General features: G+C 44.2%; 1 protein-coding gene across 6 annotated transcripts in view; it reads left to right on the forward strand.

The window, feature by feature from the left end:
• SMARCA4 (SWI/SNF related, matrix associated, actin dependent regulator of chromatin, subfamily a, member 4) overlaps window positions 1-25,613 on the forward strand; it is a 93,929-nt gene that overhangs the window by 22,741 nt on the left and 45,575 nt on the right. For all 6 annotated transcript variants that reach the window (XM_041762097.1, XM_041762098.1, XM_041762099.1 and 3 more), the window contains exons 5-15: window positions 292-390; window positions 1,303-1,561; window positions 4,153-4,279; window positions 4,804-4,977; window positions 6,480-6,653; window positions 7,887-8,054; window positions 8,168-8,218; window positions 12,806-12,936; window positions 13,111-13,168; window positions 22,933-23,054; window positions 24,901-25,051. In XM_041762097.1, the coding sequence (XP_041618031.1) occupies window positions 292-390; window positions 1,303-1,561; window positions 4,153-4,279; window positions 4,804-4,977; window positions 6,480-6,653; window positions 7,887-8,054; window positions 8,168-8,218; window positions 12,806-12,936; window positions 13,111-13,168; window positions 22,933-23,054; window positions 24,901-25,051 (1,514 nt within the window). The remainder of the gene's footprint in view (window positions 1-291; window positions 391-1,302; window positions 1,562-4,152; window positions 4,280-4,803; window positions 4,978-6,479; window positions 6,654-7,886; window positions 8,055-8,167; window positions 8,219-12,805; window positions 12,937-13,110; window positions 13,169-22,932; window positions 23,055-24,900; window positions 25,052-25,613) is intronic.

The following is a 25,613-nucleotide window of genomic DNA, read 5'->3' on the forward strand; positions in this document are numbered from 1 at the left end:
AGGGGACTCAGAGCGAACTGACCAGAACATGGGCAGTGATGTCAGCAGACCTGGGCTCTGTTGCCCACGGGCATTCCCCGGAGACTGCACAGGGTCAGCAGTGCTCAGGGAGCAGGGCTGCTTTTGTAATAAATGTTGTTTCTCCAGCTGCCTCCCTGCTCCCCTGCCCCTTGCCCACACTGAGGGGCTTGCTGTTGGATGTGTCCCCTGGAGCCAGGCCTGCCTATGGGGGTGGTTGCAGGCATAAATACAGGGTGCCTTTTATCCTCTTGCTTGTTTCTCCCTCTGTAGGGATGGGAGGGCCCAACATGCCCCCCCCAGGACCCTCAGGCGTGCCCCCTGGGATGCCAGGTCAGCCCCCTGGAGGGCCTCCCAAGCCTTGGCCTGAAGGTAAGTTCCCTCTGTCTTGGTGATGTGCCTGTTCCCTGGCTGCCGTCATGAGCTTGCACCCTGCAGCCCCAAATGAGCCTGCTCAGAGAGAGGGAGCCAAGGGCAAGTCCTCACTTCTCTCTGCCTTCGTTGGGTCTTATCTGTCTCTGGTCAGTTCACAAAGGGTTAGGTTTGGTTCTAGTGCATGATTCCTGCCCCAGTTTGTTCTGTGGGTTGAGGTAATCCTAGTCTCCTTACCAAGGAGAGGAGGGTCCTAGTGAACAGTCCACTGGGTGTCTCTAGTGAGAGGCTGTGGAGAGGCACTGCTGCAACCACAGATCCTGTTCTCCAGGATGTGGTGCCTCCAAGCCTGGTGTCGTGTCTGATCCCCTTGCCTCCTGAGAATACCCCCCTCCTCCATGCTGTGGGGGACAGGCAGGGAGGGGTGACAGTGACAGGTTGGCTCAGGGCTCTGTTTCTTCTGTGTGCAGCCTCTCTTCTGTGTAAAACATAGTCATCTGGAGGTATTGGAGGGTCACTTCTGGGGATGAAGCATGGACAAAACAGACTTATTCCTTGTCCCCCTGCAGCCTGAGGTTTAGTGAGATAGGCACTGGAGAGCTTATGGCCTAAATAGGATTCCTTGGGCACCGGATGCAAGTCTGAAAGCTGCTGCTCCTGGGAGCGGTGCTTAGGCAGGGGTGGCTTCGGAAAGGAGCATGTCTGCTGAGATCCAGAGGAGGCAGGAGGGAGGGAAGACCCCTCAGGGAGCCCTGAGTGAGAAGCCCTGTGTCAGCTTATGCAGGCCTCCATCAGCCTTGGGGATGAGTTTGTTCCAGGGCTGTGAGCACCCAGCAGGCTCTTCACTAACCCCCAGAGTTGAGCCAGAATTCAAAGCTGTGCGTTTGCCTCCTTTCCCCCACCCCCACCCAGGACCCATGGCGAATGCTGCTGCCCCCACGAGCACACCTCAGAAGCTGATCCCCCCACAGCCAACAGGCCGCCCCTCACCTGCGCCCCCCGCCGTCCCGCCCGCTGCCTCCCCGGTGATGCCACCCCAGACGCAGTCACCAGGACAGCCTGCCCAGCCTGCCCCCATGGTGCCGTTGCACCAGAAGCAGAGCCGCATCACCCCCATCCAGAAGCCGCGGGGCCTGGACCCTGTGGAGATCCTGCAGGAGCGGGAGTACAGGTGAGCGCCCTGCTGCCTGGGGCACTTGGGGTTACTGCCCCTCACCCAGGTCAGCCCTGTCGCTTTGACTCATAGTGCTAGAGGCAGGTGAGGTTTGTGACCAGAAATCTGTCACCAGTTGCCTAGTTCTCTGTGACTATGTACCCTTCCACAGAAATCCTGTGTGTGTACAGGCAGACAGACACAAGTAGGCACACGGTGCCCAAGTATCACATGACGTGCACACTGCTTCTCCCATAGCAACGTAGCGTAGATTATCCCGTTTGTACAAAATGAGCTTTTCCATTTTTTGGATGCATGGGATTCTGTCCGGTGACCATACCGTAGTTTATTTAGCCGGTACTCTGGCTGAAGGGATGTCAGGTGGTTTCTAATTTTTTTCCCCCTAATCTTCTGTTAAAACAATCCTGGAATAAACACATTTGCTTATCTTTCTTACCTCATGTGCATGCATGCATCAGCATGAATCTCTAAAAGTGTCATTGCTTGATTATAGGGGACATATACAGGGAAATTTCCTAGATTCTGTAAAAACTGTCCTCTGTAGAGGTCATACAGATGGATATTGGCATGAAAGTGCTTGTTTCTCCCTGCTAACTTTTAGCTCATCAGCTCTCAAAAAGCAACCTGTCAAAGCTTTGTGGAGGGCGCTCCTCAGACATCACTAGTTGCTGGCTGCTTTGCCAAGGGCTTCTGGGTGCCAGGTGCTGGGGAAGGTAACTGGGCACACAGTGCACCAGTATAACTCTAGCGCATATGCCTGAGGCACCTCAGGTTCGCCCCCTGAGCACCTTGCCCTCCCCCGTTTCTTCATTGCATTGATAACTTGTTCAGGGCTGGCCTCCATGCATGAGGGGCTGTGCCTTGTTCACTACAAGCCCCAGATGTATCAGTAAATCTTTGTCTAATGGCAGTCTCCAAAGTGCCTTGCCCAGCTGGGATGTGCTCTGGAGCTCCAGCTCCATTTGGACAGCTTTAACATGGCCTTTCCAGATGTCTTCCTGTCCCCCATATTTCCTTACCGTCTCTACTCCATGTACCCAACAGCAGCTCATTGGGCCAGACCCTGCCACCCCTTGACTGTTTCTCACCCTCCCTCATCCCCCATGTCCTTATCTCAGCTCCCCTCCCACATCCCAGAAACCAGTGGCCTTCTCCACACTGTGGACCCTGCCACCTGGTCTATACTTCCTAGCTGGCCTCCTTGCTCTCCCCATCTCTTGTGCAGTCTGTTTCCCCCATGGCAGTTTGAAATCTCTTTTTATAATTAACTTCCATTGCATCTGTTCCCTGGGTTCAAATCTGCCTATGGTGTCCCATTGCCCAGCGAGTATGCACCTTTTTGTTTAGCCCCTGCCCAAGGCTCTGTCCTTGCCTACACCACTTGCCCTGTTCCTCTTTTTCTATTGAACAAGCTAGTCTCATTTCTGCCCCCTGGGTTTTGCACAGGCTGTGCATGACTCCTTGGCTAATTTAGGACCAGTTGTTGAGGTCACCTGGTCATAGAATCCCTGCCCACCCCCCCTTACTTCCAGCCCCCTTCTCAGAGTACTCGGTACTCTTTAGAATTAATGTATATATATATATGTATATAATATATATATATATATATATATATTTTTTTTTTTAAGACTTTATTCATGAGAGACACACAGAGAGAGAGAGAGAGAGAGGCAGAGACACAGGCAGAGAGACAAGCAGGCTCCATGCAGGGAGCCCAGCGTGGGACTTGATCCCTGGCCTCCAGGATCACACCCTGGCCTGAAGGTGGCACCAAACCGCTGAGCTACCCTGGCTGCCTTAATGTAGATATTTAATTTTTTTTTAACTCCTTTCTGGCCTGTCGTGTTGATAGGTCTGTGAGCTCAATAAGAATAACAAAGAGCCCTGTTAGTCTTGTTTAGTGCTAAGGCCCAACATCTGGATCAGTCCCTGGCACATAGTAGGTATTTAATAAATACACATGAAACATCAAGAAGGGGGATTATCTCGTTTGAACTTTAGACCAAGCCTTTAGGGCTGCTCTGCCGGGTCTCCTCAGGCTGAGTAGAGTCCCAGGGCTGGAGTGAAGAGGCTGGTCCACCTGACTCCCTAGCCCGCTCTGGCTGCTGACGGGTCCTAAGGCAGCTGTACCCTATCAGGTTTGGGTTTGCTGTGCCTGCCCTCCACTTTTTGTATTCTCTGTTGTGGCTGGCTTCCTTTTCTGAGGCATTTCCCCTTCTCATGACCAGGATCTGCTTTCCTTGAGGGATGAATTCTCCTGAGGCTCCACCTTTTTTTTTTTTTTTTTACTTTATTTATTTGTTTGTTTATTCATTTATTTTTTAAATATTTATTTATTTATTATTTATGATAGACATAGAGAGAGAGAGAGGCAGAGACATAGGAGGAGGGAGAAGCAGGCTCCATGCCAGGAGCCTGACGCGGGACTCGATCCCGGGACTCCAGGATCGCGCCCTGGGCCAAAGGCAGGCGCTAAACCACTGAGCCACCCAGGGATCCCCGAGGCTCCACCTTTAAAGGGAACAGGTGGGCTCCCGTGAATAGTCGAGCTCTCATCACCTCTCCTTTCTTCTGTCTTTGCAACCCAGGCTGCAGGCTCGAATCGCCCACCGAATTCAGGAACTTGAAAACCTTCCCGGGTCCCTGGCCGGGGATTTGCGAACCAAAGCGACCATTGAGCTCAAGGCCCTCAGGCTGCTGAACTTCCAGAGGCAGGTGGGCATAGGCTGGAGGAGAAGACCTTTTCTGCCAACATGGATGCTTGGGTTCCAAGAGCTGCTTTCCAGGCAGTTAAATGTGCCTTGACCATTAAAGGCAGCAGTGCCCTCACATCCTTGTTAGCTGGCTGTCCCCTTCTCCTGTCCATATCCTACATGGTGGTGGGATATCAGCTGTTCCCAGGATGAGTAACTCAGGGTCTTCCCTAAGGTAGTAGTTGCCAGTTTGAAACAGGAGACTTTAGTGGGTCTTTTTTTGAGGGTTCTGTACCTTTGAATGACCCACAAGAAATATTTTGTGTGTAGTTGACCGGAGACAAAGTTGGAGACCTGAAGGTAGGAGAGAACCATCTGCTGGGTGTCCAGAAACAGTCATCTGACCCATGCTTGCGCTGTCCATGAGCACTCATCAGACAGCATTTAGAACAGATCCTTCTGGAAGGAGCAGCATTCTGTGTAGCTTGAGCTATGTGATTATGTGTGACTGACAAAGCTGTGCACATCTTTTCTTCCTTCGTGAAGCTACGACAGGAAGTGGTGGTGTGCATGAGGAGGGACACGGCCCTCGAGACGGCCCTCAACGCCAAGGCCTACAAGCGCAGCAAGCGGCAGTCCTTGCGTGAGGCCCGCATCACCGAGAAGCTGGAGAAGCAGCAGAAGATTGAGCAGGAGCGCAAGCGCCGGCAGAAGCACCAGGTGCGTCCCCGCTCAACCATGAGCCCCAGCCCGTGTGCCTGGGTTGCCAGAGCTTGCACGCTGCTGTGTCTTGTTTGGTTTGTATCTAAGTATGCTATCTTCTATTCATCATAACAGTTATTCTAGGCACTGAGAATATGTTAGTGGATGTAACCAAATGGCAGTGGGAAGACAGGCCATAATCACATATGCCATGTTGGTAGGTAACAAGGTATAAGGAGATGTAAAGCAGGGATGGGGAGTGATGAAGGGGCTGTTTACACAGCATGGTTGGGGAAGTTCTCTGAGAAGGCAGCATCTGAGCAGAGACCTGAGGGAGGGAGCCACAAGGACCCAAGGGCAATGAGCTTTGCAGATTGAGGGGAAGCTGCAAAGGCCCTGGTGGCTGGAATGTGCTGTGTGTTCCATGACCAGCAGGGATCCTATTGTGGCTAGAGTGGAGGGAGCCAGTGAGTGAATGGGATGAGGGAAGGACAGAGAGGTGACGGGCAGAGCATCTGGACTGAGGGGACAGTTGGAACCTTTGCTCTGAGTAAGGTGGGAGCCATTAGTGTGATCTGACTTACCAATTCTAAGGTCAGTCAGGAAGACCAAATCTCTACTGGAGTAGGATCCAGGATGATTTGGTTTGTTTGCTCATTTCTGTTTCCCAAAGCTCTCCTCTAGTCAGTATCTAGTACTGGTAGAGTTTAAAAATTAAAGTCAATACTCAGCGTTGACCACTGTTGTTTACATTTTGGTATGCATCACTCAGGTTGGTTTTCTGTATGCAGAGTATTCAAAAGTTAAATAGCTTTCTTTAAACAAATCTATACACCCACTGGCTTGTTTTTAAGTGTTGTGGAAGAATGACATTTAGCATCTACGTTGGATTCCTTCTCTGTGTTCACATCTAGTAACTTCTGTAACCGTTTCCCCGTTTGGTCACGTTTTGCATATTCTTAACCTTGCAGTGTTAGAAATAATACTAGAATAGGCATTCTTGAACTTGATTTTTTTTGGCCAATATCTGCCCCTTTCCTTAAAGGGAATTCCTGGCAGTAGAATAACTTGTTTGGAGGGCAAGAGCGTTTTGAAGTCGTTACTGTTCAGTGCCAGGTTGTTTCAGTGAGGTGGATAGCTGTGTCTATTCACCATAGTCCCCAGCCTTGGGTTTTCCTAATACAGAGAACGCCGAACCTCAGAGGCAGACAGTGTCCTTGTCATACTGTTTTGATTATGTCATCTTTTTTTTTTTTAAGATTTTAATTTATTTATTCATGAGGGAGAGACAGGCAGAGGGAGAAGTAGGCTCCATGCAGGGAGCCTGATGCGGGACTCGATCCTGGGTCTCCAGGATCACACCCTGGGCCAAAGGTGGTGCTAAACCACTGAGTCACCCGGGGATCCCCCGTCATGTTGGTTTTAAACAAGCTGCCTTTTAAAGCTTTGCTTCCTTTGCACCAATGCTACAGCAATCCCTGGGGAGTAGCCAGTTCTCTCTTTTGTATATGTCCCTGCAGGAATACCTCAACAGCATTCTGCAGCATGCCAAGGATTTCAAAGAATATCACAGATCGGTCACAGGCAAAATCCAGAAACTCACGAAGGCGGTGGCCACGTACCACGCCAACACGGAGAGGGAACAGAAGAAGGAAAATGAAAGAATTGAGAAAGAGAGAATGCGGAGACTCATGGTAAATTTCTGCCTCCGTGACATCATGTGCCTTTGTGTCTGGTCAAGGGTGCACCTTGGGTATGGCAGGCACCAGGGATTGATTGCCCAGTGTTATGCTGAGGTTTAAGAGTTAGAGGTGGGACAGAGAGAAAGAAAGAACTTGGGTTTGGGAATCCAGAAGACCTGGCCTGAGACCTTTGCCTGTTTGTTCCATCAGTGATCGCAAAAACCTTAGGCTGGTTAGCTGGCTGCTCTTGTGTTCTCTCCAGAAAATGGAGGGGTCGTATACTCCAGGTCGGGATAGTGACGGATGATGTGATCCCTGTCCTTCCTCCCCACCCTCTGTGTCGGGCTGTTTGGGGGGATTCTCTAGCTGGGCAGATACTGACAGGCACTGCTGCATGTATGTAGCCACGGCAACAAGAAGAAGCATGCTCTCTCTCCCCTCACAGCCACTCCTGCTGGCCCTAGGGAGACAGATGCCCAGGCTGAACAAACAAGGTGGTTTTAGGTGGTAGGAAGTACACCAGAGAGAATGAAGCAGGAAGAGGGAATGGGGGTTGATGGGGGTGTTATGGGAAGGGTGAGCATGTCTCCCTGAGGTGTCTCCCAGGGATAGAGGGCGACTGTATGAAGCAAGGTTAAGAGCTTCAGGTGACAGAACACCATGTGTGAGGCATAGCAGGTGTACCTGGAATGGTGCAGGGAGGACATGAGCGAAGGCAGAGTCCTAGGGCAGTCAAGGGGGGCCTTGTAGGCCATGAGGAAGGCTTAGATTTAATTCTGTATACCGGGGGGAAGGGGAGAGCCACAGAAGGCTGTAAGCTGGGGTGACATGATCTGATTGATTATTAGAAAGCCAGGAGGGGCCTGCTGTATGGGTCTGTGAGAGTAATCTGGCCCGGACTTGGGCCCAAATCTGCTTGGATTTGGGGTGCGTTTTGGACAGAGGGTCCAGGACTTGGCTGTTGGCCTTTTCAAAAGACTTCTGGCAAAGGCATGTCTGTCCAGCAGGCCCCCTTGGGGTCTTCCCTGGAAATGGGGTTGAGGAAATACTTAAGAAGTTGACAGCTATGTGAAGTGTGTACATACAGCATGGCTTTGGTGTAAGCTAACCACTCCCTTAGTGAGGGTCTGGTTGTTGGTTAACAACAGCCCCCGGTGGGCTTCTTGACTCTGGTCCCTGCCTGGGGCGCTCATGGACGAGCACCTGTCTCTTGCAAGCAAGCACCATAACCTCATTCTTCTGCAGGCTGAAGATGAGGAGGGGTACCGCAAGCTCATCGACCAGAAGAAGGATAAGCGCTTGGCCTACCTCTTACAGCAGACAGATGAGTATGTGGCTAACCTCACGGAGCTAGTGCGGCAGCACAAGGCTGCCCAAGTCGCCAAGGAGAAAAAGAAGAAAAAGAAAAAGAAGGTGTGCTGGGACCTGGCCGTGTGCCTGGCCCTGGGTGGGGCTGGAGCAGCTGTCTTGGCATGTGTGCCTAACCTCCCCATTCAGGAAGTGACCGTGTCTCTCTTTGCTTCTAGAAGGCAGAAAATGCAGAAGGACAGACGCCTGCAATCGGACCTGATGGCGAGGTAAGGAATCAGGAGTTTCTTTTCATGAAGGGCCAGCCCAACCCTGGGAGCTTAGATCTATTGCATCCTTTAACTTTTTTTTTTTTTTCTTTTCAAATCACCAGCACTGTCTATGACAATGGGAAGAATCCACTTCTGTCCCTTGCCACATCCCACCCCTCCTCAGTCCACTCCCAAGAGGGTAGATTGTCAGTTCCTGGGCATGTTTCCTTCCAGACTTCTCTCTTTTGTACATGCTGTTATTTTTTTAGTTTCACTCTAACATAATTGCAGGACAAAGAATTCCTGCCTCTTCCTCACCTGGGTTCCCCATTTTCTCACACATTTTTTTCCTAAACTATCTTAGAGTCAGATGCAGACATGAAGACCCTTTCCTTCCATGCACTTCAGTGTGTTTCCTAAAAATAAGGTCCTATTTGGTAACTGTGCAGTGATCACCAAGCAGAAACAAACACGGCTGTAGTAATACTGTGATCTCATCCCCAACATTTGCTAAGGTGTGGCCATGCATCGCATTCAGTGGTGGTCCTTCTAGTCCTTTGATCCTGAACACCTCCTCACTTCCTTTTAGCTTTTTCTGACCTTGGCATTTCTGAAGAGCACAAGCCAAGTATTTCCTACAGGGCCTTTAATTTGGATTTGAGTTGCTGTTTCTTTATGATTAGATTCAGGTCATGTGTTTCTGGCAGGTAGAGCCCAGAGTGACGCCGTGTCCTCCGTGGGTCACCTCAGGAGTGCATGGCATAGATGTCTTCAGTCACTGGTTATATTGACCATTATTCCTTGCTGTCTGCCAAGGCATTTGTGATGAAAAGTTCCTACTTTTCCTTTTATAATTATTAAATAGCTTGTGGAGAGATGCTCAAGGCTCTTTAAACATATTTTACGTTCTCAGATTTCCATCCACTAGTTTCTTCATCTATTAATTGGTTTCTCCCAATATCAGTTTTTGGCGTGTTGGGTACAAAATGGTGATTCCCCACTCCAGCCTGCCCTTCCCCAACACTGTGATTTCTTTAATCATGAAATTCAGAGAGAGAGGCAGAGACACAGGGGGAGAAACAGGCTCCCTGCAGGAAGCCCAATGTGGGACTTGATCCCCAGACCGGGATCACGCCCTGAGCCAAAAGCAGACACTCAACTGCTGAGCCACCCAGACGTCCCTTCTTCAGCATTTGTTAGATGACTTACAGGATTCTCATTTAGTTTAATCCTTTACGGTCATTATTTTGATATTCAGATTATTCCAATTTGGGCCAGTAAGAGGCCCTTCCAATTAGCTCATGCATCCTCTGAGGGCTCCCTTATTCCTTTGCACACCAAATGGCCCAAGCTCATCCTCTGCTTTTCCAACCATTATTTAGAGACCAATTTCTTTCTCTGTCTCTATTTAGTAAGTTAGTAAGCAAGCTCAACATTCAGCATCGGGCTTGAACTCACAACCGTGAGATCAAGAATCATGTACTCTATTCACTGAGCCAGCCAGGTGGCCATAAGATCTCTCTTTGATTGTGACTATTGATATAGAGTGTCATTGTTTCTAGGCCCTCTTGGCAAATAGATCTAGGAAATGGCATACATATCTGCATTGCCATTGTATATATTCAGAACCTTAAGTTCACATGGATATCTCTGCATCTAATCCACTACCATAGGGTTATTTCTATCTTTCCCTCTTTCTTTATTATAACAGCCTGAAACCTTGCTCCCCTTAGCTATGGTATATAGCTATGGTATATTTCCTTATTTGCTCAATTCCAGGAAATTCTAGGAAATACATTCAGAATTGTTAACTCGTACTCCTCTGCCAAAGAAGGCCTCCTAGCTAGAGTTTAGTGTGTGTTTGGAGTTACTCAGCCTGAAATTATGTGCTCCAAGTATTACATTTAAAAGTTATTTGGATTAGTTCTCCCCTGTGCCCACATTAGTGTGGTTTCCCCTGTCCTTGTTGATTTATTTACTCATCATGTATGTATTTCATATGTGAAACCTTATCAGCCTGGTTTGAAAAGTCAGAATGTACAAAGTAGCCTGCCCAGAGAGGGGTTGCCTGTCTCCACACATAGTTTTTTTCCTCCCACATCCCTACCCGCCTCCAGAGAGCCACCGTCTTACTCAGTACACTCATTTGGAGGAAAGATGTATAAAAGAGAGGGGTGTAAATAAGTGGTGTTTCCTTTCCCACCTCCCTCACCCCCTCCTCACTCCCACCACCCAGAAGAAAACTGTGAATAACCGTTGGGGTGTTTGCTCTGGGGCCCTTTCTATGTATGTGCCACCAGATGGTTTTCTTTTTCCAGCCTTGCATTGTATCTCTGACATCTTCCCACGTTGGCTCACATACACTTACCTTATTCTTTCCAGTGTGACCAAAATGTAGTATTTCTTGGAGAAAATATTTAAACAGTATGATGAAAAGCAAAAGCCCCCATGGCACCTGCCCTTCTCACAGGCCTGCATGTTGATCCCTGGTTGATGTCTTATCTGTACTTCCAGGAATGTTTATGCCTACATCCTTTTTGTATTGTTTTAAGACCATTTGGGGCAATCTAGACATAGCTAAACTCTTTACATTCAGCAGAATATCTTTCCAAATTGGTCTATTAATTCTATTTTAATTTTATAGTGTCCGATATGTTGGAATCCCTTTCTGCATTCAGACTGATAGTCATTTAGGTTGCTTCACATTTGTAGCTGCGATGAAGATCCTGTGCTGCTTGGCTCTGATGCACCACCACATGCCCCTCCCTTGTTCCCTTTTTCCTGTTGCACACGTTGTTGTATGAGCCTCCTAGTACATTACCTTTCCACATTCTCTCCCAGCCTGCCAGAACAAACCAGCATGGCTGGAGTAGCTTCAATAACATATTTATGTTCTCAGAGTTCTAGAGGCTATAAATCCAAGACTACAGTGCAGCAAGGTCAGTTCCTGGTGAGGGGTCTCTTCCTGGCTTATAGATGACTGCTGTCTCGCTGTATCCCCAAAGAGCAAGCTTTGCTGTCTTTTACAAGGGTACTATACCACCCTGAGGGCCCCACCCTTGTGACCTCAGCTAACCTTCATTACCCTCCAAAGGCCTCATCTCCACAGATAGCCACATTGGAAAGTTGGAGCTTCAGCATTTGAATTTGGGGGAGACAGAAGTCAGCCCATAGCAGATGCACACTTTTTCCTGTAGGCCAGATTCCTAAGCTGAATGACCAGTGATGAACTCAAATACGTATTTATTTCATGAAATTTTATTTTATTAATTTAATTTATCTTTTAAGTGGGCTCTATGTTGAGTGTGGGGCTTGAACTCACAACACTGATACTGAGATTCTCATGCTCTACTGACTGAGCCAGCCAGGTTCTCATGAGATTTTACTTTATATTTTTATAAGTGTGGGCTGGCATTTTGTTATAGTAGAAAGCCTCAGCATCACTTTGTGGTGGCTGTGAACTGTGCTTGATCTCAGCCAGCAATTCTCAGCCTTGGCACCTCTGAATCATCTAAGAGCTTTTTAAAAAGCTCTGTCCTTTTGAATCGGAATTTGAGGGTAGGGGGAGTGCAACTATCAGCATGTTAGCCAATCCCAGGGAGCACTTGAGGGTAAAAGTCCACTAGTTGGGGCCCATGGAGGCAGTTTGCAGAGCCTGTTTGCGTGGCACATGGTTGCTGTTAACTTCCTTGGTGTGCAGCTTTGACAGCAAGATTATCTGATTGCATGGAGACTAATCTATAAAGTGTAGGCAATATTGACAGTGAATGTGGCACTTTGGGGGGGGCCAGGGGATGGTAGAAGTTCTTGGAAGATGCAAACAAGGGTATAAACCAAGAACTTCATCCTCATTCTGGAGGTTTTCTTTTTTTTTTTTTCTTTTTCTTTTTTTTTTTTTTTTTTTCCCCATTCTGGAGGTTTTCTCCAGGAAATCTGAGGGAGCTAATGGAAGAGGGAATGTTCTTCCAATGTTAGCATCTCAAAATGAGAAATCGAGAAATTCCATATTTGCTAAGAGAAAGTTAGTTTTGTTTTTCAAATATTCTAGTTAGCTGTTTAACAGAAAAGAATGAGGACCTTTAAAGAAGTCTACAAATGTAATATCAATGGGAAAAACCAGGAGCCAGAAGAATGCATCATATAGTCATTTGTGTATAAACAAATTTGTGTATAAACATTTGTTTATACAAGGAGAGCCCAGTCCTTGTTTCTTATGCATGGAGTTGATCTGCTAGGCTGCGTGAGAATCAGATACTGGTAGGCACGTATGCAGAGAAACCATCAGATAGGGTGGAGGGAGCATCCCTACTCTGTATTCTTGTGAAGTTTGAACTATGCAAGCATAATATCTATGTGAAAATGAAATACCTTGAAAAAAAAATATCTGCGATCAATAGATTGTATATGATTACTGGATTATTAATTTATCGGTAACTTTTGTTGTTATTGTTAATGTCATTAACCCATTTTCACAACCACTGGGCATGTTTTGTGCCATGTTCTGGGTGTGGAGTTGGGAGGGCACTTCCCAAGCTGGCTGTAGTTAGCAGAACCCTGAGGTAGGAAGCCACAGAACCTCAAGTTACACATGTGACTCTTTTTCAGCCTCTGGATGAGACCAGCCAAATGAGTGACCTGCCGGTGAAAGTGATCCATGTGGAGAGTGGGAAGATACTCACGGGCACAGACGCCCCCAAAGCAGGGCAGCTAGAGGCCTGGCTTGAGATGAACCCGGGGTGAGTTGGGTTTCATTTCCAGACATAACCAGAGTCCTGAGTTGGCCTTGTTCTGGGGGCTCTGGCAGCAAGAAGTGATTTTTGCCTTCATTTAGAAGCAGTCCAATGCACTAAGGAAAGTAAATCCTTTGGGTTCTGGTGAAGTGTGTATTAAAACATTAATATTTTTTCTAGATATGAAGTAGCTCCAAGATCTGATAGTGAAGAAAGTGGCTCAGAAGAAGAGGAGGAGGTAAGAGTCCCATTTCCTGACCACTGTGGCTCTCAGTGTGGTAACTTCCACACCTTGAGAACCTGTCACCCTTTTGCACTGTGATCCTCTCCTGCTCTGGGTAGGTGTCATATGGAGCAGGAAGCAGACATGGGGCAGCCAAGGTCCCCAGTCCTGGTTGAAATTGGGTGCTTTAGAGCTGCACTGTCCAGTATAGAAGCCTCTAGCCACATGTGACTCCTCGATCTTAAATTACTCTAATTAAATAGAATTTAAAGCTGTCCATCCTCAGCTATACTAGCTATCTTTCAAGTACTCAGTTTGAAGACCTCCCCTCTAGAAAGGTCAGTGTGAAGTTGTGATTGTTAGATCATGTACATGTTTGCCCATTATAATCTGTTCTTTGGAACAATGTAAATAGTTGCGTTTGTTATGTGAACTCTCTAAATCATTTAACTATGCCATGTTAAGGGGCTATTTCTCCGTTGACAGAGTTGTACTGAAGAGCCTGTTTCCTCTCTCTGTTCTAGTTCTAGATTGCGTCCTTGGGAAGGATAGGAGCAGTTTCTATCTGCAGGCTGTGTCTCCATCCTTAGCATTCAGTTGGGTGTTCTCTGTCACTTCCCCTTCAGTTGGGGCAAGAGTGTCTTAAAAGGCTTTCTTCAGTGCCTCGAAAGCCTTGCCACCTCCATAAGTTTTTCAAAGGGAATTTTCATGGACATTTCTTTATTTGCTATTAAAGTGGAGCATTTTGTTCAAGTATTAACTAACCATTTTGATTTCTTCTATGAACACTTTGAGTCATTGGCCCATTTCTGATCAGTTATAAGTGGTTTTTAACTGATTTTTTAAGTTGTCTTCATGTATTTTCCCCTACCTAACATCAGCATGGTGTTCGCCTATAATCCTTCTTTTGCTTTGTCCTGCTTTTACTTTTGTCCTCATTACCACTTCAGGTCATCTGAAATTTTATTTGGTGTAGGGTATGGGATGGGGCTCTATGCTGTTGCCCCTCTGAGGAATACTAAGTGAACTGGCATACACAGTTGAGTCCTTCCCATCCCACTGGGCTGTGACTTTTTTTTTATTTTTATTTTTATTTTTTTTAAGTGATGTGTTCAGTTTTTATATCCATTGTAGTCTTTTTAGGGTCCCGGGTTCAGTTGCATTTTACATCGATGGTAGTGACTCTCCAATAAAATTTTGTTGTAATTTTTGAATAGCTTTATAGAAGTGTAATTTAAGTACCATAAAATGCACCCACAGGAAGTATATAATTCGGTGGTTTTTAGTGAATTTATAGACTTGTGCAATCATTACCACATACCCCATGTTAGAATGTTCTATAATCCCAAAAGTCTCCCTCCTACTGATTTACAGTTTGTTCTGGCTCCCTCCTCCCAGCTCCAGGAAACCAGTGATCTGCTTTCTGTCTATAGATTTGTCTTCTCTAGATATTTCCTATAAGTGGAGTCCTACAACATATCATGTTTTATGTCTGGCTTATTTCAGTTAGTGTGTTTTTGAGGCTCATTCATGTTGTTTGTGCATCCAGAGGTCATTCCTATTCCTGAGTCCTGTTCTGTTGTACAGTGTGCCACTTTGTTGAGCATTTGTCTTGTTTCTGTTTTTTTTTTTTTTTTTTTTTCTTTTATGAATGATGTTGCTGCAAACATTACCATACATGTCTTTGTGTGGACTTATGTTTCCATTTCTCTTGGGTAGATTAGTAGGAGTGGAATTGCTGGGTCACATGGTAAGTTTATGTTTGCCTTTTTAAGAAACTGCTAAACTGTTTTTACAAAGCGGTTGTACCATTTCACAGGTTCCAGTTTCTCCATATCCTTGTCCACACTTGGTGTTACCTGTCCTTTTGATTATATCTTTTTTTTTTTTAAGATTTTATTTATTTATTCATGAGAGACACAGAGTGAGAGAGAGAGAGAGAGGCAGAGACATAGGCAGAGGGAGAAGCAGGCTCCATGCAGGGATCCTGATGCAGAACTCGATCCCAGGACTCCAGGATCATGCCCTGGGCCGAAGGCAGGCTCTAAACCACTGAGCCACCCAGGAATCCCCTGGCCTTTTGATTATATCCATTCTAGTGAGTGGTTAGAAGTATCTCATTGTGGCTTTAATTTGCATTTTCCTTGTAACTAATAATGCTGAGCATTTCATATGTTTATGCACCATTCATATATCTTCTTTGGTGAAGTCTACTCATTTTTTTGCCCCTTGCAAATTAGGTTATTTCATCATTGAGTTGTAAGAATTTTTTTTTTTAATTTAAAAAAAATTTTTTTTTTTTTTTAAAATTTTTTTTTTTTAAGAATTCTTTATATATTCTTGGTACATGTCCCTGATCAAGTATATAATTTGCAGTATCTTCTCCTAGTTAGTTTGCCTCTTGTTTTTTGCCTCAGTGGTGTCTTTTGAAATGCAAAATTTTTAAATTTTAACAAAATCCAGTTTATCAAATTTTTTGTTGTTCATGCATTGTGCTTTTGGAGTTTTATCTAAGAACTCTTTGAAGTCACTTAGATTTTTCTTCTGTGTTTTCTAGAAGTTTTGTAACTGAAGCATTAAAGGTCATAGTTGAGTTGATGGCTATGGTCTGAGATACAGGTCTAAGATTTTTTTTGTGTGTATGGATATTCACTTTATCCAGCACCGTTTGATGAAAAGACCACACTTCCCTACTTTTTTTTTTTTTCAAGGGTCTATTTATTCAAGAGAAACACACACAGAGAGGGGCAGTGACACAGACAGAGGGAGAAACAGGCTCCCTGTGGGGAGCCCAATGTGAGACTCTATCCCAGGGCTCCAGGACCACGCCCCAAGCCGAAGGCAGACACTCAACTGCTGAGCCACTCAGGCATCCCAACTCTTCCCTGCTTAAGATAGTCTTGGCACTTTTATAAGAAATTGGTTGACCATAAATGTTAGTTAGGCTTTGTTTCTGCCTCTCACTTCTGTTCTATTAATCTTCATGTCTGTCTTTTTGCCACAATCACTTTATCTTCACTGTTGTAATTTATAATAAGTTTTGAAATTAGATAGTGTTACTCCTCTGGTTTTGTGGCTTTCATTGTCTATTCTAGATCCTTTATGTTCCTATGTAAATTTTAGTGTCAGCTCATTGGTTACTCCAAAAATATTTGCTGGAATTTTTACTGGATTTGTGTTGTCTGTATATTGATTTGGGGAGAATCACAGCTTAACAGTATTTAGTCTTCTGGGATCCCTGGGTGGCGCAGCGGTTTGGCGCCTGCCTTTGGCCCAGGGCGCGATCCTGGAGACTCAGGATCGAATCCCACGTCAGGCTCCGGGTGCATGGAGCCTGCTTCTCCCTCTGCCTGTGTCTCTGCCTCTCTCTCTCTCTCTCTCTCACTGTGTGCCTATCATAAATAAATAAAATTAAAAAAAAAAAAAATAAAATAAAAAATAAAAAAAAAAACAGTATTTAGTCTTCTGATTCATACTCATGGAATGTTTCCATTCATTCGTATCATTGATTTCTCTTAGCCGTGTTTGTGGTTTTCAGTGTTCAGTTTTTATACTTTATTTGCTAAATTTAGTTTTAAAGATTTTTCTTTGCATGCTATTATGAATAGAATTGATTTCTTAGTTGTATTTTTGGGTACTTTATTGCGATTACATGAAAATACAGCTTCTTATATTGGTTTTGAAAAATAATGGTCATATATATATATATATAAACTTGCTGAACTCATACTATTTATTCTGATAGTTTTGGGTTTCTTTTTGTAGATTTTTTAGGATTTTCATATATAGGATCTCATCATGTTTAATATACTATTTATTCTGATAGTTTTGGGTTTCTTTTTGTAGATTTTTTAGGATTTTCATATATAGGATCTCATCATGTTTAATAAATAATGACAGATTTACATCTTCCTTTCCCATTTGTGTGCCTTTAATTTCTTTTTCCTTGCTGTATTCCATTGGCTGGATCCTTCAGTACAGCATTGAATAGAAGTGTTGAGAGCAGACATCCTTGCCTTGTTCCCTTTTCTGGTAATGCATTTAGTCTATCACTACTGTTAGCTGAGGGTTTTTGTAGATGCTCTTTATCCAGTTGAGTACGTTTTCTTCTATTTTGTCTCATATTTTTTGTCTATTAACTTGGTTGTCTGGTTTATTTTTTTATTTTTATTTTTTTTAAAGACTCCATGAGAGTCTTTTTTTTTTTTTTTTTTAAGGATTTATTTATAATAGAGAGAGAGAGAGACAGGAGGAGGAGGGAGAGGCAGGCTCCATGCCGGGAGCCTGATGCGGGACTCGATCCCAGGACTCCAGGATCGCGCCCTGGGCCAAAGGCAGGTGCCAAACCGCTGAGCCACCCAGGGATCCCCATCTGGTTTATTTTTTATCTATTAATATGACTTACATAAATTAATATTTGGATATTAAGCCAAACCTTGGATTCCTAGGATAAGCCCTACTTTATCTTGTTCTAGAATCTTTTCTGTATATTGCAGTGTTGCTGCTATTTTGTTGAGGACTTTTCGGTCTCTATGCATGAGATACTAGTCTGTAGTTTCCTTGTGACATCTTTGTCTGTTTTGATGTGGTTAACATTGGCCCTACAGAATGGATTGGAAAATGTTCCCTTCTCCTGTACTTCCTGGAAGAGTTTGTGAAGGGTTGGTATTAATCATATTTGGGGGTGCCTGGGTGGTTTACTCAGTTAAGCATCTGCCTTTGGCTCAAGTCAAGATCTCAAGGTCCTGGGATTGAGCCCCACATCGGGCTCTCTGCTCAGTGGGAGTCTACTTTTCCCTCTCTCTCTCTCTCTCTCTGTACACTCTCTCTCTCTTAAGTAAATAGATATAGTCTTTTTAAAAATCTTAATATATTTGTTAGAACTCACCAGTGAAGCCATCTGGCCCTGGCCTTTTCATTGTGAGAAGATTTTTATTTACTGATGCAATTAACTGTTAAAGATTTTTTTTTTTTCAAATTTTTTCTTTTTTTTTTTCTTGATTTTAGTAATTTGTATCTTTCTAGGAGTTTGTTTCATCTTAGTTATTTGTTGGCATAGTTACTTACATTTTTTCATTATCATATTTCTGTGGATTTGTTAGTGATATCTGTTTAATTGCTCATTTTGGTGATTGAGTAATTTGTCTTTCATTTTTTGATGGTCAGTCTAAGCTTAGGTTATTCATTCAAGACCTTTTTTCCTAGTATACTTGTTTAGAGCTATAATTTCCCTCTAAGCACTGTTTAAACTGCAAGCCTATAATTTTATTTTTATTTTTTGAGAGAAACAGAGACCAGGATGGGAGGGCGCCGAACTATAGGGACCCGCAGACTCCACACTAAGCATGGAGCCTGATGTGGGGCTCCATCTCATAACCCTGAGATCATGACCTGAGCTGAAACTAAGAGTTGGCTACTTACCCAACTAAGCTGCCCAATTCCCCATGCCTGTAAATTTTGATGTGGTGTTTCTATTTTCATTCAGTTCAAAATATTTTGTAATTTCCCTTGTGGTGGTGTTGTTTTCTGACCTCTCATTTTAATTTTTTTTAATTTATCGAGACTTGGGATGCCTGGGTGGCTCAGTGGTTGAGCGCCTGCCTTCGGCCCAGGGCATAATCCTGGAGTCCTGGGATGGAGTCCCACATCAGGCTCCCTGCGTGGAGCCTGCTTCTCCCTCTGCCTGTGTCTCTGCCTCTCTTTCTCTGTGTATATCTCATGAAGAAATAAATAAAATCTTTTAAAAAATAATAATAAAATAAATTTATCGAGACTCATTTTATGGCTCAGGATTGTGGGGAATGTTTCATGTTCACATGTTCTACATTCTTTGGGTGTAGTGTTCTGTGTATGATAGTTGAGTTGTGTTGGTGGATAGTGTTGTTCAGGTCATGTATACCCTTTCTAATTTTGTTTAGTTCTATTGTTGAGTAGGAAGTAGTAAAATCTACAGCTGTTTTTGTTGAATTATCTATTTCTCCTTTCAATTCTGTCAGATTTTGCTTCATGTATTTTCATGTATTTTCATGTTCTGTTGATACAAATACTTAGTTGTTATTATATCTTCCTGATGTATTTGATATTTTATCATCATTAAATATCTGTCTCTGTGTCTAGTAATACTTGTTTTATAGTCTGTTTTGTCTGGTGGTTAGTATAGTCCCTCCAGCTTTTATATGGTTACTGTTTCTTATGGTATATATTTTTCCATTCTTTTATTTCAAACCTATCTGTTCATTTGAATCTGAAAGAGCAGATAGCTAGATCTTGCTTTTTAAATCTAGTATGACAGTGCCTGCCTTTTGATTGTGTTTCAGGCTGTTCGTGTTTAATGTAATTATTGATATGACTGTGTTTACATTTGGCTATTTTTTTTATCTCTTGTTCTTTTTTTGTTCCTCTGTTCCTTCTTTACTGCCTTTTTATCTTTTTTAAGATTTTTATTTTTTTAATCTTGAGAGACAGACACAGGCAGAGGGGGAGAGTCAGGCTTGAGCCTGATGTGGAACTCGATCCCAGGGCCGGAGATCACGCCCCAAGCCAAAGACAGATGCTCAACCGCTAAGCCCCCCAGGCATCCCACTGCCTTCTTTTGTGTTAAATAGTTTTTACTGTATCATTTTATTCTTTAAGTTTTCATTATTACTATACCTTTTTAGTTGTTTGCTTCATAGTTTCTCTGGGGATTACAAAATGCTTTTTAATTTATCACAGTATACTTCAGATTAATACTAACTCCATTCTGGGAGAAAATAGAAATTCTGCTTCAATCTAGTTCTGTTTGCAGGGGCAGCCCAGGCGGCTCAACGTTTAGCACCGCCTTCATCCCAGGGCCTGATCCTGGAGACCAGGGATCGAGTCCCGAGTCAGGCTCCCTGCATAGAGCCTGCTTCTCCCTCTACCTGTCTTGCTTCTCCCTCTACCTGTCTCTCTCGCGCGTGCGCGCTCTCTCTCCCTCTTCTCTCTCTGTGTCTCTCATGAATGAATAAATAAAGTCTTTTTAAAAAAATCTAGTTCTATTTGCTACCCTTTCTTTGTGTTATATGTATACATAATATATCACATATATGTATGATGTATATTTGTATATGTATGTGTGCATATATATGTAATAAATATGTATTTCACCTATATTTGCTGTAAACCCAAAAAGCAGTCTTCTGCTTCATACCTCCTGTCATCTTATGATTTGTTCTAAATATGTCAGTAGAGGGTAGCTAAGGACAATGGATTTATAGTCTTTTATGTTGACTTATGTATTTATCATTTCTAATGCTCTTGGGGTTTGAGTTACTGTCGGCTAGCAACAAATTCTCTCAGCCTTGGTAAATCTGGGATTGTGTTTCTGTAGCTTCGACTTTGGAAGGATAGTTAATTGAATACAATTTTCTCTGGTGACAGACTTTTTCCTTGTGAATGTGTTATTCCACTACTTTTTCGTCTCCATTTCAAGGGAGAATTTAGCCATTAATCGTATTGATGCTCCTCTGTACTTGATGATTCAGTTTTCCCTTTCTTGCTTTCAGGGTTTTACTGTCGTTGGCTTTGTTTTCAGCAAATTGTGAACTCTCTCCTTTGTATTTATTCAACCCTTAGTGTTTGTTCAGCTTCTCAGCTGGGTAGTTTCTTGGTTTTCATCAAATTTGGGAAATTTGTCATTGCTGCCTTTTATGGAGATTCTGTATTTGTTGATTTATTGTGCTTAAAGATGGTTTCCCTTGGTTCTTTGAATGTATTTATAATAATCGTTGCTTCAAACATTATATACTAAGTTCACCATCTGGGAACAGAAACAAGCTCAGTTGCTTTTCCCCTGAAGCCACACCACACTTTCCCTTTTGGCTCACCTTGTAGTGTTGAGTGGAAGCCTGTTCTTAGCTCCATTGGATTCAGACTCCCACTCCTGGGTGGTGGTTTTGCTAGTGGTGTTTATTTAGTAACTTACTTGGCTGAATCTGTGGAATTCTTGCCACAATGGTGTCTCCTACCTTTGGTGTCTCTGCTCAGTTTATTTTCTTGGTTTCATACTCATTTTTATTTTTAAGCCTGGCTTTCTAGGAAGAGGCCACGTTTCTTTGTAACTTAGTAGTCATCCAATGATTGGGCAGTGATTGTGGTCAGACATCCTGAGCCAATAAAGCTTCTGTCTCTGACGGATCAAGGTATATAAAGGAACACGTTCCAAGTTCAGGCCATCTACAGGTCACCCCTGGCTTTTCCTTTCTGTAAGGCCCTTTTTCACTTTTCTCTGTAAATAGTCACAGGCTTAGCCAGTAATTTGCTTTCCCAACCAAAGCAAAACTGAGAACCTCACTGACATATCAACAGTGCCACTGGCTAGTATGGGCCTTGCCCACTGCCACAAAATGACTGAGTCCCTGTCAGCTTCAGCTGCCAGTGCTCTTGACTTGGCCTTCCTAGCAGAACCTTGAAGATACAGCTGGGGGTAAAGAGAGATTAAGGCGGTCCCAAGTAAAATTGCTACCATCTCCCACTCTTCTTACCCAAGCTCCAGCAGTTTTTCAAGCATTAATGCTTCTCAGACTCCTAGAGCTCTGAAATGGTTGCCTTTGCCCGTTTTGTCTGGCTTCAAAAAGATGTTTTCTCAAGAGAGTGTTTGTGGATTTCTTCACTCAGACTTAGCCAGAAGTCCTACCCCTATTTTAATTCCAGACGTAATATCAGCTAGGATCATAAGTCTGTACCAATTATGATTTTTTTGGCCCAAAATGTTTGTGCTATTATCACCTATTCATTATTCTTTTTTTTTTATTAACCTATTCATTATTCTAAATCATTTATAAAATCATTTTGCATGCTCCAAGGAATATCCCATGGGATTTTTATTGTAATTATTTAGAGAATTAATTCCAGATACCTTTTAGTTTTATAGCAGTCTCATTATACATAAAGATAACCTATTGGCACTTTGTGTGATTTACCCAAGAATACAAGAATGGTTTAACATTGAGAAATGCATTCCTGTGTGTTTTATCAGTATGTCCCACAAAATCCCTTTACCATCTGCTCATTGAAGGCTGAAAAATCCCTTTAATGAAGAACAACACTTGTTTTGTTTGTTTGTTTGTTTTTTTATGATAGTCACAGAGAGAGAGAGGCAGAGACATAGGCAGAGGGAGAAGCAGGCTCCAAGCACCGGGAGCCCGATGTGGGATCCGATCCCGGGTCTCCAGGATCGCGCCCTGGGCCAAAGGCAGGCGCCAAACCGCTGCACCACCCAGGGATCCCCAGAACAACACTTGTAAACCTAATATACAAGTTGATAGAAAACCTTGCAGTAAACTAGCATGGCTGTTCTCACCACCATTATTGGATATAGTGTAGACATTTTAGCCTTGTTAAAGCCAGAAGTAAATCAAGAGCACAAATCCTGAAAATTGACTCTAAAAGGCTTCTTTCTGTCTTAGAAAATCCAAGAGAACCAAGTGAAAAACTGCTTTGAGTTGGTCAGGCAAGGAATAAGCATGGGAGTATGGATTTTGTGATGGGAAGCGTGGTGCATGAGGAGTTTGCTGTTAGTAAAAAGAAGGCAATACCCTGAGATAGCTTTAAAAAGAAGTATCTGTGCTCCATGCTAGGCAAACTGAAAATCTTAAACTGACCAATTAAGGAAGAGGCAAAGAAGAGGCATGATACATTCCAGGATAGTAAGAGGGCATGAAAACAGCACTCAATTCCAAAAGTATGTTCTTCCCCTGGGAGCCCTGTGCCTGCCCCTGTGCAGTGGCCTAAGGTGACGCGAGCTTGTATCTTGGTAGGAGGAGGAGGAGGAACAGCCGCAGCCAGCACAGCCTCCCAACCTGCCCGTTGAGGAGAAGAAGAAGATTCCAGATCCAGACAGTGATGACGTCTCAGAGGTGGATGCCCGGCACATCATTGAGTAAGGCATCCCTCTGCGGCCTCTCCTGTGCCAGCTTCCTTCAGGGCAGCTTCAGCAGGACTGTTAGAATCGTGCCCCCCTCTGGATGGCCCTCACCAGTGTCCAGCCAGCAGACATTGTGGACTACACAGACCGAATTGATTTACTTCAGATTTCATTGCTTTTTGTAGGCATTGAATATTCCATCCATTCACATGGTTCATCTTGTGTTTGAGAGATAGTTGGAGATATAGCAAAAACCATCTCACTCTTGTTCCCCAGGGCCCCTGACCCTACTCCCTCCCAGAAGGAAACTATTTCCAGCGTGATCTGTCTTCAGAGAGATTTTGTGCAACAAGAAAACGTGTATATATTTTTCTTCTTACTTGTGTACGTGTATCCAGGTACACTTTTCTGCCCCTGGATTTTTTCATTGGAAGTTTTCTCTCAGAGGTGACACTGTACACAGAGTGTCGTCCATGCAGCATGGTGTGTTATGCTGTTCTGTATGTGCGTGTGTCCCTAGTGACGGCCATTCACATTATTTCTCATCTTTTGCTCTTGTAAGCACAAGTACAGCTAATATACTGATTTCATCATTGCTTACAGTACAAAGTTAATGGATACTCTTAAAAAGAAATAGAGGATTGAGAGCCGTATACACTCTAGGTATGAAAGCAACCCTAGAGCAAACATGCAGTCCTTTTAAATCATCATAGATAGGGAAAATTCCACTAAACTCACTGAAAGTTTCTCAAAATGTAGAGTCCACAGCACAGCATGAAACAATATGGCTGAAGTTGGATCACCTATATCTGCCATATTTATAAAATGTAGCTTTTTTTTTTAATTTTTAAAAATTGTATTTATTTATATAAGAGAGAGAAAAGAGAGAAAGCACAAGTGAGGAGAGGGACAAACAGATCCCCGCTGAGAAGGGAGCCTGATTTGGGGTTTGATCTTAGGACCCAAGCCAAAGGCCTAACCAACCAAACCACCCAGGCACCCCCAAAACATGGATAGTTTATTATTATTATTATTTTTTTTTTAATTTTTTTTTAAATTTTTTTTTTATTTATTTATGATAGTCACAGAGAGATAGAGAGAGGCAGAGACACAGGCAGAGGGAGAAGCAGGCTCCATGCACCGGGAGCCCGACGTGGGATTCGATCCCAGGTCTCTAGGATCGCGCCCTGGGCCAAAGGCAGGCGCCAAACCGCTGCGCCACCCAGGGATCCCCTATTATTATTTTTTTAAAGATTTTATTTATTTATTCATGAGAGACACCGAAAGGGAGAGAGAGGCAGAGACACAGGCAGAGGAAGAAGCAGGCTCCATGCAGGGACCCCAATGTGGGACTCGATCCTGGGACTCCAGGACCACATCCTGGGCTGAAGGCAGGCACTAAACCGCTGAGCCACCCAGGGATCCCATAACACGGATAGTTTAAAGTCATTTTTAAAAAATAATTCCATTTTGGATCTTAAAACAGCCATACTATAAATGATTCTGGTTTTGTGTGAGGCTGTGCTGTGTGCATTTTCTCTCTATGCTCATGAGTACCCAGGAGAGGGCAGGCTATAGGACCAGCCTCTAGCTGAAAGAAGCACTCTGTGCTGTGGCAGTGACCTGATTCCTGATCTGGGACGGTGGGGTTGGGATCCATGAGTCTAGTCTTGGGCCCCCTTGGATTAGTAGTTGTGGCCTGGCCTACCCTCAGACTCTCTTGACTACACTTAAGCTTATTTTATGGCTCAGGCCATGGTTCATTGGGCAGAAAGGGCAACTCAGCAGAGGCTTGTGTCAGAAGCACATTGTCACAGATAGGTACGTGTGTCCTCACACAGTGCTTCCATCTTGCTCCCAGGAATGCCAAGCAAGACGTTGATGATGAGTATGGCGTGTCCCAGGCCCTTGCTCGGGGCCTGCAGTCCTATTATGCTGTGGCCCACGCTGTCACTGAGAGAGTGGATAAGCAGTCGGCACTTATGGTCAATGGTGTCCTCAAACAGTACCAGGTAAGGCTGGAGGAGGTGCATCCACACAGCAGTGTTAAGGTTCTCCGGTGTTGGGTGGCTGATGAAGCCACATTCCAGTCTTTTCTTTGGACACTCGCTCTTCCCCTCTGAACTTCTGTTTCCCTGTCTGGGAAGCAGGGACCCAATCTGTTAGCTTTGCCTCCAGGAGAGGATGAAATTGTACACTCAGTCAGTGTCTGCTGGGTGTATACCAGGCTGAATAGGAGGCTGCTACACCTTTACTTTTCATCCCTTAACAACCCTGTTTATTTTATTATTTTTTAAGATTTTATTTATTTATTTATGAGAGACACAGAGAGAGGCAGAGACATAGGCAGAGGGAGAAGCAGGGTCCATGCAGGGAGCCTGACATGGGACACGATCCTGGGTCTCCAGGATCGAGCCCTGGGCTGAAAGTGGCGCTAAACCGCAGAGCCACCCGGGCTGCCCAACAACCCTATTTAGTAGGTGCTTCCATCTCTGCATTCGATGGGAGTGGGAGACAGTGAGGAGCAAGGAGTGCAGCGATTCCTCAAAATCACACAACTCCGGAGCTGCCAAG

This window comes from Vulpes lagopus, chromosome 7 (genome assembly GCF_018345385.1).
Source record: "Vulpes lagopus strain Blue_001 chromosome 7, ASM1834538v1, whole genome shotgun sequence".
In the NCBI taxonomy this organism is placed as follows: Eukaryota; Metazoa; Chordata; class Mammalia; order Carnivora; family Canidae; genus Vulpes; species Vulpes lagopus.